Source organism: Patella vulgata, chromosome 3 (assembly GCF_932274485.2).
Source record: "Patella vulgata chromosome 3, xgPatVulg1.2, whole genome shotgun sequence".
Classification (NCBI taxonomy): Eukaryota; Metazoa; Mollusca; class Gastropoda; family Patellidae; genus Patella; species Patella vulgata.
Genome location: NC_065881.2, coordinates 73,495,164 through 73,508,326, shown reverse-complemented (window position 1 = coordinate 73,508,326; position 13,163 = coordinate 73,495,164). Strand labels below are relative to the sequence as shown.

General features: G+C 36.3%; 1 protein-coding gene across 1 annotated transcript; it reads left to right on the top strand.

Moving 5' to 3' along the window:
- Nucleotides 1-4,503: 4,503 nt before the first annotated feature.
- On the top strand, nucleotides 4,504-5,995 carry LOC126815118 (acetylcholine receptor subunit alpha-like). Its single transcript, XM_056099319.1, has 3 exons — nucleotides 4,504-4,518; nucleotides 5,117-5,179; nucleotides 5,438-5,995. Exons 1-3 carry the CDS (start codon nucleotides 4,504-4,506, stop codon nucleotides 5,993-5,995), a joined length of 636 nt encoding a protein of 211 aa, XP_055955294.1.
- Nucleotides 5,996-13,163: the final 7,168 nt, after the last annotated feature.

The following is a 13,163-nucleotide window of genomic DNA, read 5'->3' as shown; positions in this document are numbered from 1 at the left end:
ATTGGATTTCAAGCTATCCAATCACCAAAAATAGGGAGCCACGGTGGCTAGGTGGGTAAGGCGCTGGCTCGCTAGCCTGGAGGTCGGGTGTTCGATCCCTGCATTGGCCGAGAAAGTTCATCCCGATTTTCCGACGTGGTTTCCCCTTGTCAGTGATTAACATATTCTGATGATAACGTTTATATTTCAGCTATTTCTTGTCATACATTTGATGATGCCTACAGATTACGGGAAGATCTGTTTAGAAAGTCAAATTACTCAACCATGGTTCGTCCAAAAATAAATCAATCTGAACAAACAGCGATTAACATTCAAATGTTTCTAAGACAATTAATTGAATTGGTAAGAAATTAATTATATATCAGATATCACAACCCATGGGCTAGTGGAAAAAATAGAGAACCCCCGCCCCCCAAAGGGTATTCCCCGTTATGTTGATCATCCACTCATGTTCCTGACATTTGTTGCGATCAGCTAGGTGTGGGGCTTCTCTCCAATTGATAGAGTACAGAAATAACCCCATTGTCAATTAATAGAGAGTTCAGAAATAACCCCATTGTCAATTGTGTAATGAAAGCGAATCCCACACGGCTTTTATTATGTTTATCATTGATTCCCGTGCGTGGCATTTGCTACGATCAGCTAACAAGTTGGTGTTTCTCTATTTACCCCTCTGATAAAGAGTTCAAATTACAGAAATAATCCCACAAAACTACACCATTTTGATTTTTTATGCAACAATTATAGAATATTTCTTTTTTATTTCAGAATTCACGTGAACAAGTTATGAAACTCCTGGGATGGTTTATTATTGTAAGTAATGTTCTCCAAATTGAATACATCATACTAACAAATGCCCACGTTATTTACTTTTGCTAAAACATTAAATCATAGTAATAATTACTTGGTGGTACAGATCAATTTAACAGCAATGGCAGGCAAGCCTACAACTACTTTTTTATTGGCTATTTGTTTTAAAAATACAATAAAAACGTTTCTCGTAATTAACACTGTTTACGTTATTATTCTCATCAATTTATTTGTCAGTTTTCTATAAACTTACAATGGCATATTCTTCACTTATTGTCCCCCGCCTTTCGAAGAAAGCAGGGGACTATTAAAATGGGTTCGTCCGTCTGTCTGTCTGTCTGTCCGTCACACTTTTTGGGACACAATAACTCTCCTTCTAATTGACCTAGAATGTTCAAACTTGGTGTAGGTGTTTATTAGGTCAATGCCTTGATGGAGTCCGAAGATGAGCATTTTCGGATTAGGGTAAGCAGAGATAAGCAATTTGATTGGTCGATGCTTTGGGACACGATAACTTACGTTCTTATTAAGTGAGAGTGATGAAACTTGGTGTATAGTTTCATTACATCAATACCTTGACTAAGTTCGATAATGAGCATTTTCTGCTCAGGGTAAGCAGAGCGATAAGCAATTTGATTGACCGAGACTTTGGAACACAATAACTCTCCTTCTAGATGAGCTAATTTGTTTAAACTTGGTGTAGGTTTTTATTGGGTAAATTGCTTGATGGAGTGTGAAGATGAGCATTTTCTGCTTAGGGTAAGTAGATGCTTTAGGACACGATATCTTTAGTTCCAATTAAGTGAGAGTGATGAAACTTAGTGTATAGTTTCATTACATCAATACCTTGACTAAGTTCAATAATGAGCATTTTCGGCTCTGGGTAAGCAGAGCGATAAGCAATTTGATTGGCCAAACTTTGGAACACAATAACTCTCCTTCTAATTGAGCTAAAATGTTCACGCTTGGTGTAGGTGTTTATTAGATCAATGCCTTGATGGAGTGTGAAGATGAGCATTTTCTGCTTAGGGTAAGTAGAGATAAGCAATTTGATTGGTTGATGCTTTGGGACACGAAAACTTTAGTTCCAATTAAGTGAGAGTGATGAAACTTGGTGTATAGTTTCATTACATCAATACCTTGACTAAGTTCGATATTGAGCATTTTCTGCTCAGGGTAAGCAGAGCGATAAGCAATTTCATTGGCCGAGATTTTGGAACACAATAACTCTTCTTCTAATTGAGGTAGAATGTTTAAACTTGATGTAGATGTTCGTCTTGACTGAGTTCAATGATTAACATATCGAGCTAAAACTAAGCAGAGATAAGCAATTTCCTTGGTCGATGCTTTGGGGCAAGATAACTTTGATTCTATCTGATAGAGAGTGATGAAACTTAGTGTGTAGTTGATAATCAGTTTGATATTTCGATTAATTAATATGTGTCATATATTTATTTGGGGATTTCGGCGGGGGACATCAGCCTCACTGTTGGCTTGTTTATTCTTATTTACGGTTCTTGCAATACTAGACTTACCCAACTCAGAACAGCGCTGGACCGATCATTTGGATAATTAACCCTTTAACTACAGTTTTAAGAAAATTGTTTCTCATAGCTCAGCCGGAATGGTCGTTTATACATTATAAACATACAATGTGTTTTTTTTTAAATTCTAACTTGCTTGAGCAGTTGGGACAGATAAAATATATGCAATTAACTTACTGCTGTTAATATATTATATTATATTTATTGTTATAAAATCCCTTAAGACACTATCAAAGACACAATATCCTATATTATATAGATACTTCGAGGTATATTTGTATTAATATATCAAAATTCAAAGAGCTAGAAAAAATGTATTTTGTTGGGTCCGCTCGACGTTCTTTCTTTTCTTATATCTCTTTGCCGCGAACTGCGCTAAGCACAATCAACATAAAAAAGTATAATTATTTTACTTTTGTTATTTTTGGGATAACACTTCCTTGAAAAAGCAGACATTCTTCTGCTGAAATAGGTTCTATTACCATCTGGGAACGACCCGAAATTCCGAAGAAGAATATATGCTTTTTCAAGGAAGTGTTATCCCAAAAATACTAAAAGTAAAATAAAAAGTATATTTGAATATATCAAGCCTCGGAGAGCCAGAATAATTGTATATGACTGGGCCCGCTCGGGGTTCGTTCTTCTCTTATATCTCTGTGCCGGGACTGTCGGAAATAAGAATGTCACAAACTGTTTAAATGTAACAACTTATTTTAGTTTAAAGGTAAGTAAAAGCATAGAAACTTAATTAGGTGTTGAAATAAGAAGCAGGACATCCGACAAACAAAACGTTTTTTTCCTGATCTTTTGCCCGTAAATATGAATACCAAGTTTGTAGTACTACAGACTTCTTTATTTGTTGTGTTCCTTGTGATCGTAAATAATACTACAGCAACAATGATTTCACAGCTTTATTGGTAATCTGGAAATAACTTTACAGGTTCCTCGTTCTCAAATATATAAAGGCTTCTTGGAATAATCTGGCTAGAGTCTAGTTAAAACTCACTTCAACCCTTCAATTTATACCTATCTCATTTCGGCAGGTCCTTGGTACTTTTCCATTGAATATACGTAATAATCTTGTTTATTTCCCACAACTAACAGAGATAGATATTACCTTATTTGGTCTAACAACCATAGGTCAATAAACAGCCTGAATTTGATGACTATTTTGACAATGATTATAATTTAACTAAAACATCACTGTTTTTTACGAACAACTATATCCACGTTCATTTAGTACTGTGTGATTTGACTTTATAGACAAAATTAAAGGGACAATTTTATAAAAACCCAAAATTGTCTCAAGGGCCAAAGTGCTACAAGTTTCATAAAGATCCATCAATAACTAGCTGTCTGGAAATGAAATGAAATGGGGCTTATGGTCCGACTGTTCCGCTCCGACTGTACTAATGAAGAGGGCTAAATGTACCAAATAACACATTTTAGTTCACTTGCCCTGGATTTATTCTCGGATAAAACCGGTTAAAACATCTGGGTTTTCACCCCCATTTTAAAAATTCCTGTTTCCACCTCCGAAAAAGATGCTGAGAAAATCATTAAATCAAGAAGACACGACTGGGGCGGTGCTGGTCATTTCATAATTCAATAATCTGTGGATCTGATTGCGTTTGATGTTTTATTGTCCTCCGCCTTTCGAAAAAAGCAGGAGATTATTAAAATAGGTCTGTCCGTCCGTCTATCGGTCTGTCCGTCACACTTGTTGGGACACAATGGATCTCTTTCGAATTGAGCTAGAATGTTCAAACTTGGTGTAGGTGTTGATTAGATGAATCCCTTGGCAGAGTACGAAGATGAGAATTCTCTGCTTAGGCTAAGCAATTTGATTGATTGATGCTTTGGGACACGATAAGTTTGTTCTAATTAGTGAGAGTGATGAATAGTTTCAAAACCTTGATTAAGTTCCATAATGAGCATCTTCTGTTCAGGGTAAGCAGAGCAATAAGCAATACGGTTGGTCGAGACCTTAAAGCCCGATAACTTTGATTCTAATTGTGTGAGAGTGGTGGAACTTCGTATTACTACCTTGACTAAGTTTGATGATGAGCATTTTCTGCTTAGGCAAAGTAGAGACTTCAATCTGATTGGCTGAGACTTTGAAACACAATAATTCTCCTTCTGAGGTAGAATGTTCAAACTTGTTGTAGGTGTTGAGAAGGTGAATGTCTTGACAGTGTTCGATCATGAGCATTTCCACTAAGTAACGCAGAGATAAGCAATGTGATTGGCTGAGCTTTTGGAGCACAATAACTTTGGTTCTAATTGGATGAGATGAGAGTGAGAAACCTATAGTATAGATGCATATCAATACCTTGACTAAGTTTGACAATGAGAATTTTCTGCTTAGCGATAACCAATTTAATTTGCTTGATCAAGACTTTGGAAAATTAGAACTCTGTTTTTAATTGAAATGTTTAAACTTAGTTTAGATGTTCATTAGGTGAATGTCTTAACCGAGTTCAATACATATAATTAACATTTTCCGCTAAGGCCCAGCTAAAGATAACTTTGATTCTAACTGATGGAGAGTGATGAAACTTAGTGTATAGTTTCACTACTAGGTACTTCAAAACCTTGACGGAGTTTGATCGTGAAATGTGCAATTAATTAATTATTATGTCATTTATGTATTTTGAGGTTGCGTGGGGGACATCAGCCTCACTGTTGTCTTGTTACTTAACAAAGTCTACTCAATAAAGTGACTTGACAGCTATCAGTGTTTCCTATTTTTTTCTTTAAAGACATGGATAGATGAAAAGTTGAGGTGGAATCCAGACAACTATGGTGGTATTGTAGAAATGAATGTACTTCAAAAAGATATTTGGGTTCCTGATTTGACAGCTACTAATTCGTACGTATACAGAAATACAGTTATGGCTGGTAGTTTGTGAACACACACCATTGTTGTTAAAAAGTGAATCCTCGTTATATAAAATAATGTTCTTGTCAAAACTTTTCGAAGCATTGAAATAATAATAACACCTTAAGTGTTAATAGATGTATGTTTATGTTCGGCATTTAAGGATTTTGTATTTCTTTTTATTCTTTCTAGTATTGAAGAGGATGATATTTTTGGAAGTGACAAGTTGCGAGTTTATGTTAACCATACTGGTAACATTTCCTGGGAACCAGGCTTTGCATTCACTACGAGTTGTCCTGTTGATGTAACTATGTTTCCGGTAGATTCTCAGACATGCTCAGTAACTGTTATGCCCTGGATGACCTCTGACAAAGAAATTTGGTTCAACGAAACAAAAATTGTGGTAGATACTCTGCTAGCCCACAACGGTCAGTTTGCTATCGTAGGTAGTTCTGTTCCCAGACTGAACAATTCAGTTTCTGGAAATCCCAATAACAAACTGATTATGTCAAGTTTTACCCTACAACTGAAACGTAAACCAACATTTTATCTCTTAAATGTCATTGGGCCCATTGCAACAATCTCGTTTCTGTGTGGCGTTAGTTTTCTTGTACCTTCGGAGAGTGGAGAAAAACTAACCGTTGCCATAACAGTGTTGTTGTCCTTAACAGTTTTCCTGGGTGTTGTTGATGATAATTTACCAAAGACATCTGACTCCATCCCGTATTTTGGTGAGTTGAGATTTCATGTTGATAAATAATCCAGGTGTAATCCTGCCCCCAATTTCAAAATATAAAGATGCCATTCATTAATTACTTGCTTATTTATCTTTTTATAAAGCACTTAACTATTAAATCGCTTACCACACTGCTCAACCTGAGTATAAAATGTTCCCTCTTAACCAATCTTAAAGTTTCGTCGCTCTCATCTGAATGGTCATGTTCAAAGTGTCTGCTTATCCCCGCTTAGTTACTTTAGTAACGGTGTCTGATCGTAGCCTCTCACCGTTACTGGCCGTCCCTTATGCACATGTAATAATAAAAATCACGCTTTACACCACCTCGGTTCTAAGGTTATTTTGGAATCCTTACCGTCTATTTTTCGTCGTGACTATTCTTTGTTCGCTAAAAGGAATCATTTCTCGACACATCTGACAATATGCAAAAGTTGGCAATGGAATGTTATACCGTAAACAAAAACAAAATTCTACCTTTACTTAAATTAACGCACTATATGGAAATATTGATACCACTAAAGTGATTGTATTCAACATACATAAACAATTATTACATAAAATCGATTCATACATTATTGAAGTATAGTAAGAACTTTTGTTTACGGTAACATTTCATTCCTAAATTTTGAATTTCGGCTGAGCATAGCCGGGAACCAATGACCTGCGGTCTGCGCAAGCGCGGGTTTCCTGATGGCAGACCAATTCAAACGAATTTGTTTCTGTTTTTGAATCGAGAAATTCCACTTGAATATAGAGTTGAATTATTTTAAATTTGTGTCGGATGTGTCGAGAAATGATTCCTTTTGGTGAACAAAGAAGAATCACGGTGAACAATAGAAGGCAAGCATTCCAAAATAGCCTTAGAGCCGATGTGGTGTAAAGCGTTATTTTCATATTACATATTACATGTGTATAGGGGCAGGCAATAATGGCGGGAGGCTCCCATCAGACACCGTTACTAAAGTAACTATTCCCTGCTTAGCAGAAATGCTGATCATCGAACCTAATTAGGATATTGATGTAAATAACATCTACACCAAGTTGGCACTGAACACTAACACTTTCTACGCACGATATTTTCAATTACTGCCATTGATGTCCCATGTCAATTAAAACACCAATTCCTTTCTCTTTTTCAGTGATGTATGTGACGTTATTAATCGGAATGAGTTTTTTAGCTGTCATAGGAAATGTGATTACCCTCTTCGTTCACAGTTTGAGTCCAAGTTCTCGCATACCACGATTTGTGAAGTTTCTACTGATTCGAAAATATACAAAAACTAAATCTAAAGAAATCACACATAGTAATGTGTTTCTTTTATCTCTCCGCAGAAGTTCTATCATGTCGATTACGGCTATGTCTATGGAAGCACTCTGCTGTGATATATGTGGTAATAGTAATGAATCGGGCTGCAATCACTGGCCAGAAGTTGCACGGATGGCCGACAAAGTCGTTTTTATAATTTTTACCATTACTCTTATTTGTATTAATGCCAGGTTTTCCTTTATGTATATGTGACGGATCACCATTCTTTTGTCCCGCCACAGGCTATGGTCAGTCCGAGTCTATTCAATTCAAGGATCGTGGAACGCTAGGATTAAATGTAATGTGATATTTTTGGCAAACACATCAATTATTGATTAATCTCACAAAGATGCATTAACCAATATTTGTTTGGCAAACACATAAATCATTCATTAATCTAACAAAGATATATTAACCAATCAGTCTGTGGCTTTATCATACAAGATTAGCGAAACAAATACTACCAGAACATAATATTTGTGCTATGAACTAGTAACGATTCCATTAATTGGGCGTCGATTCCCGGAAGTAGTATAAATTAAGTCAGAACAAGTAATGCTGTTAAATACGAAAATATACTATTCTGTGGTACCATGGTTTTGTTGTTTGTTATGTCGATTTTTGTTCTGGATAATACTATGGTACTGCAGATTATCCCATCGTCTATATCATTTTACAATCTACTTATTAGAATAAAGGATAACCCTTTATTACCAAGCAGTCCTTTACAAAAAAAAGAACAAAAACAAAAAAAACCCAAAAAATAAAAACGAACAAAACAAAACAGTAAAAATCACACAAAAACAACAACATTGTTTTAACAGAAAAACATGGTTTTCAAAACCATCAGATTTTGGGACATAGCATGGTCGTAGGCAACCACGTTGTTTTTTTTTTATCTTATTCCACGAATCATTGTTTAAACTCAGAAAACACATTGTCAACATGAAATTTTCCATCACTAAATTCAAGCTAAAATGTAATGAATGGTTTAACATTTAATTTAGAAAATAAAATCAAAATATTAACACTAGATAATCTCCCAGCTTGGATTCAATCCGATTAAAAATAGGTCCATCAAAACATTTTAGAGAAGATCATAGATGACACTGTTGACCTAATTGAATGGGGGCCAAATGTTGACAAATTTCAATTTATTTTGTAGATATTGAACCATTTTTGGATCGATATTCCCTTTAGAGAGTCAATATTTAAGTTTGCAAGGGATCCGCCAATCCCTAAGATGATGTTCAGAGACGTTAATGTTGCCACACTGACAGTCCAATAGATATAATAAAACTGTTGTTCTTTGCAATATAATTTTATTTATTCATTTATTTTCGCATTTTCTTAAGCTCTTGGCTTACGGAGCTAGCAACTATTTCCCTTTCTATATTTCATATTAGTTTTTAAAGCAAAGCCTGACAAAACAAATTATTTTAGGTGAGTAAAAGTACATAAACTTAATTAAGTGTTGATATGATAAGCAATAGATCTTGCAAACAGGACGTCTTTTTTCTACCCAGATCTTTTGTCAATAAATATGAATACCAAGTTTCATAAAGATACGTCAAGAACTGGCTGTCTGGAAATGAAATGAAATGAAATGGGGTTTAACGTCGCTATTCTGCTCCGAATGGGCTAATGAAGACGGGCCTAATCCATACAGTGTGCTATGTAGGAAATTATGCCCGGGAGCGGCGCTAAGGCCTACTCTAATACCGAATTCCAACTGCTAAGGGATCTTTATGTGTACACCGGGCCTCGGTTTTTCGTACCATCCGAACGGCTAGACAGCTGTCCTTGTTAGACCGACCGTGCTGCAGCACTGACAAGGGGAAACCGCGCCGAAAAAAAAATCACGATGAAGTTTCTCGGCCAATACTGGGAGCGAACCTGATTGTCTGGAAAATTGTGAACATTATATGCCGACACAATATACTCCACAATTGTACTAAAAGTGGGAATATAAAAACTAAAACCTATATTGAGAGAGAGAGAGTATTTAATGTCAACTCAACACAAACCCAACCATCATTTCGGGACTAACATATGCTACAATTTCATTTTAATAAGTCGCTTGCCTGTAGGGGTCTTTAGCAGGGGAAGGGGGGGGAGGGTGCGGAGGACCCGAGAAACCCCTGAGATTGGGCATGCGACCATACCCATCGTCACGTGAGATGTAAAAGCTTAGCATCGAAACCATTCCACTTGTCTCAATGACCGATCATATGATCTAACACGCATTCGACCCCAAACCCCACTAGCCTAATTCTGTGAAATCAGGAACTAGTCAATGAATGGATTTCACCAACTCGGCACAAAGACCTGGGCCCTGTTTCACGGAATTTTAACTAAAGATAAAATTCAAATTTTAGTAGATACTTCAATTTTGATTGGCTAAGCACTAAAATCAATCTAATATTATCCAATCAACATACTAAAATCTGGATTTTATCTTAGATAAAATTTCGTGAAACAGGGCCCTGGTTTAATTTGGCCTCGTCTGCCATGGAGTTTGGCTTTTTTTAGTTAAGGTGGCATCCAAAGTTGAACACAAGGCCATGCATTGTTTTAAAATCTAGTTTGCTGTAGGCCTGCTGTGTGATGACCAATCCTGAACCAATCTTAACCTGTGATAATCATTCATTATTTTAAAATCTATAGTTTGCTGTAGGCATGCTGTGTGATGACCAATCCTGAACCAATCTTAACCTGTGATAATCATTCATTATTTTAAAATCTATAGTTTGCTGTAGGCATGCTGTGTGATGACCAATCCTGAAACAATCTTAACCTGTGATAATCATTCATTATTTTAAAATCTATAGTTTGCTGTAGGCATGCTGTGTGATGACCAATCCTGAACCAATCTTAACCTGTGATAATCATTCATTATTTTAAAATCTATAGTTTGCTGTAGGCATGCTGTGTGATGACCAATCCTGAACCAATCTTAACCTGTGATAATCATTCATTATTTTAAAATCTATAGTTTGCTCTAGGCATGCTGTGTGATGACCAATCCTGGATCAATCTTAAAATGTAATAATAAACGAACAGAACTAAGATTTAAATGAAATCGATTTTAACATTCTACTTTACAGCACAAAACATGCTGCCAGATACATACACGAGATCTCGCTAATACCCTATTAATATTAATGTAGCTATCAGATTGCAAATGGAGTGGAATTTTAACCTTCTATTTAATTTCACAACCTTGTATAGTTGTATTCCTGGTTCTTTTTTTAAAAAAAATATATAGGAAACTGGGCACTAGGGCTACCTCACATTCATAGGTTATAAATTGAAAAGAAAAGCAGAGCATGAATTCATTCAATATCGTTTCTCTATTCCACAAGCATTGGATGTTGGTAGGGTTGGGCACTAATTATTAGCCTTTTAGAATGAGAACAAATAAACATATGTTTTTCTATGGCGACTTGGTGTATTATAACCGAATCCGATGAGATCATGCAGTGGTCAAAATTTGGTATTTCGATTGGATCATGCCATTTTCCCAAGTTAGTGACCCAAAAATAATTGTTAAATACCGGCAATTTCAAATAATTCAGCAAAGCAACGTCCACGTTAGGAAGAGTTTCAAGCAGGATACTGTTTGATTTAGCCTACAAACTGCATCAGTTCATCTTCAAAAGATTCTTCTATGTGTCCTCGATAATCGTGTAATTTGCGAGCAGATTTATGAAGTTCGGTTTCAGACAACGCGTGTAAAGCGAAGAGAGCGCCAAATCCATCAACAGTGAATCCAAAATGGGAAGAAAAGTCAACTGTATAAATCACATCAGTTTTCATTTTAGGTAAGCCAGTTAAGATAAATCAATAATCCATCTTTCTGTCCTGTTCAGCTGTTGGTAAAACGGTATGACTATGTGGAATACTACATGCATATAGAGGTCATTTATGTTCTCTGAATGGTGTTCTGTAAAATGTATTGTAAGTTGTTAGCTACAAATAGGCTAATTAGGGACCTTGCAGGATTCTATAACTTTCTTAGACTCGCTCGTCGACAGTTCCTGCCACTATCTATTTCTGGAAGTGGGTTACTGTTGTAACGTTTCGTTAGGTCAGACATCAGGTCAGAGTTCTCCGGCTATCTGGTATAGTACACATTAGCCCAATTTTATAAAATAAGACTGACGTAAATGGGTGAGCAAATAAAACAATACCTAGATATGGCAATGATATGCCCTAATAGCTGACGTACCTAAACTTTATACAGAAAATCAGCCCAGCGCGATTAAGGTTCTTTTAGACATCTTGCATTGTTCTTAGAAGGACGCACCCACAGCCTCTGGTCTGGTGCCAGTTGCCGGCCAGTTAACATTACCTTTCTTTCAAGAGAATTAATATGGAAGTTGCTTCAGTAATTATTATTTTACCCCCCCCCCCAACTTTCTGTTTTGACCGTTTTGTTAAGAGAGCTACCGCTGTTAGTTAGTTACCCCCACTTTAAATTATTTATCGCATATCTGGAACATACTGATAATGGTGTAAAAGTATCACATGGTGAATATTTTGAGCTTTGGCCGATAATCGGAGGCTAACTTTCTTTATAATTTAAAAACTTGTTTGAAAATTGGGACTTTTTGGCCTTCAAAATGGGTGGGGTGCGGGGTACTAGATAAAAACGGCCTTTACGATCAAATTGTGACCTCTAGAGTGTCCAAACGCTAAATTACAATCAGGGATCATAATCCAGGAAATTACGGTCCGATATGCACCAATATCGAGAGGAATCGACATTCGTGGGATATAAACATAATTGTAGTTTCATCAAAATTAGATAAACACTGTGATCTCTAAAAGGAACATATTGCTAAAAACGCCATTTTGAATAAAGTTACGATCCGGTATAGCCAATAGTGACAAGAACCGAGATCCTTGGGAGCTTAACATTTATTTTAAGTTTCGTAGTGTCCACAAGCAAATGAGGACGGTGTGAAGATACGGGCGTATAAAAACAGTATTAATAATGTTAGATTGGTATTTGTTAAAAGTGTACCGATTTCAGCGTTGCGGTTGTTGTTTTCTTGTCCCTGATGATTATGGAAGACAAAACAGCTCTTTATTCAATTTCTTGATTCTTATTACTTTATTCATAGTCTTTAATTTTTATTTCTTCATTGGTTGTCGTATTTCGACGTTTGTACACTAAAATAAACATTTGTAAACTAACATTATAAGAGCTAAATATCGCTAATAATATTTGGGACCTAGCAATTGACAGGAATTGGTCGCAACGCATATAATAATGTAATATGAATGTATATAAACTGATTTACATTCAATCGTTTCCGTTTTTATTATAATTTTAAATTAGTTAAGTCTTATTCGAATGGCAATCTCTAGCGTCTGGTTATTCCAGTCTACACCGATAGTATTTATTGCGCATGCTCTCCAGATAAGAATATGACGTCACCGTTTGACATGACTTGTGGAATATGTTTAGCGTCGTTCTTCGAATCCCTTGTTACAAATGACACTGAAACGCATTATGGTGCACCCTAATGTGCCCTCCGACATGTACCACTGAAATTGGGAAACCACGCCGGAAAATCCCGATGAACTTTCCCGGTCAACACCGGGATCGAAGTACGTCAGAAGTCTCAATCGAATGGCAGTCTCTAGCGTCAGGTTATTACAGTCTACACCGATAGTATATATTGCGCATACTCTCCAGATAAGAATATGACGTCGCCATTATACATGACATGTAGAACACGTCTAGCCTCGTTCTTCGAGTCCCTTGTTACAAATGGCGCTGAAACGCATTATGGTACACAATTCGTGTACCAATAGTAAAATGTTTATGTAGTCTTAAACAGTGGATATCAGAAGCCCATCTTTTCCCGGTAAGAT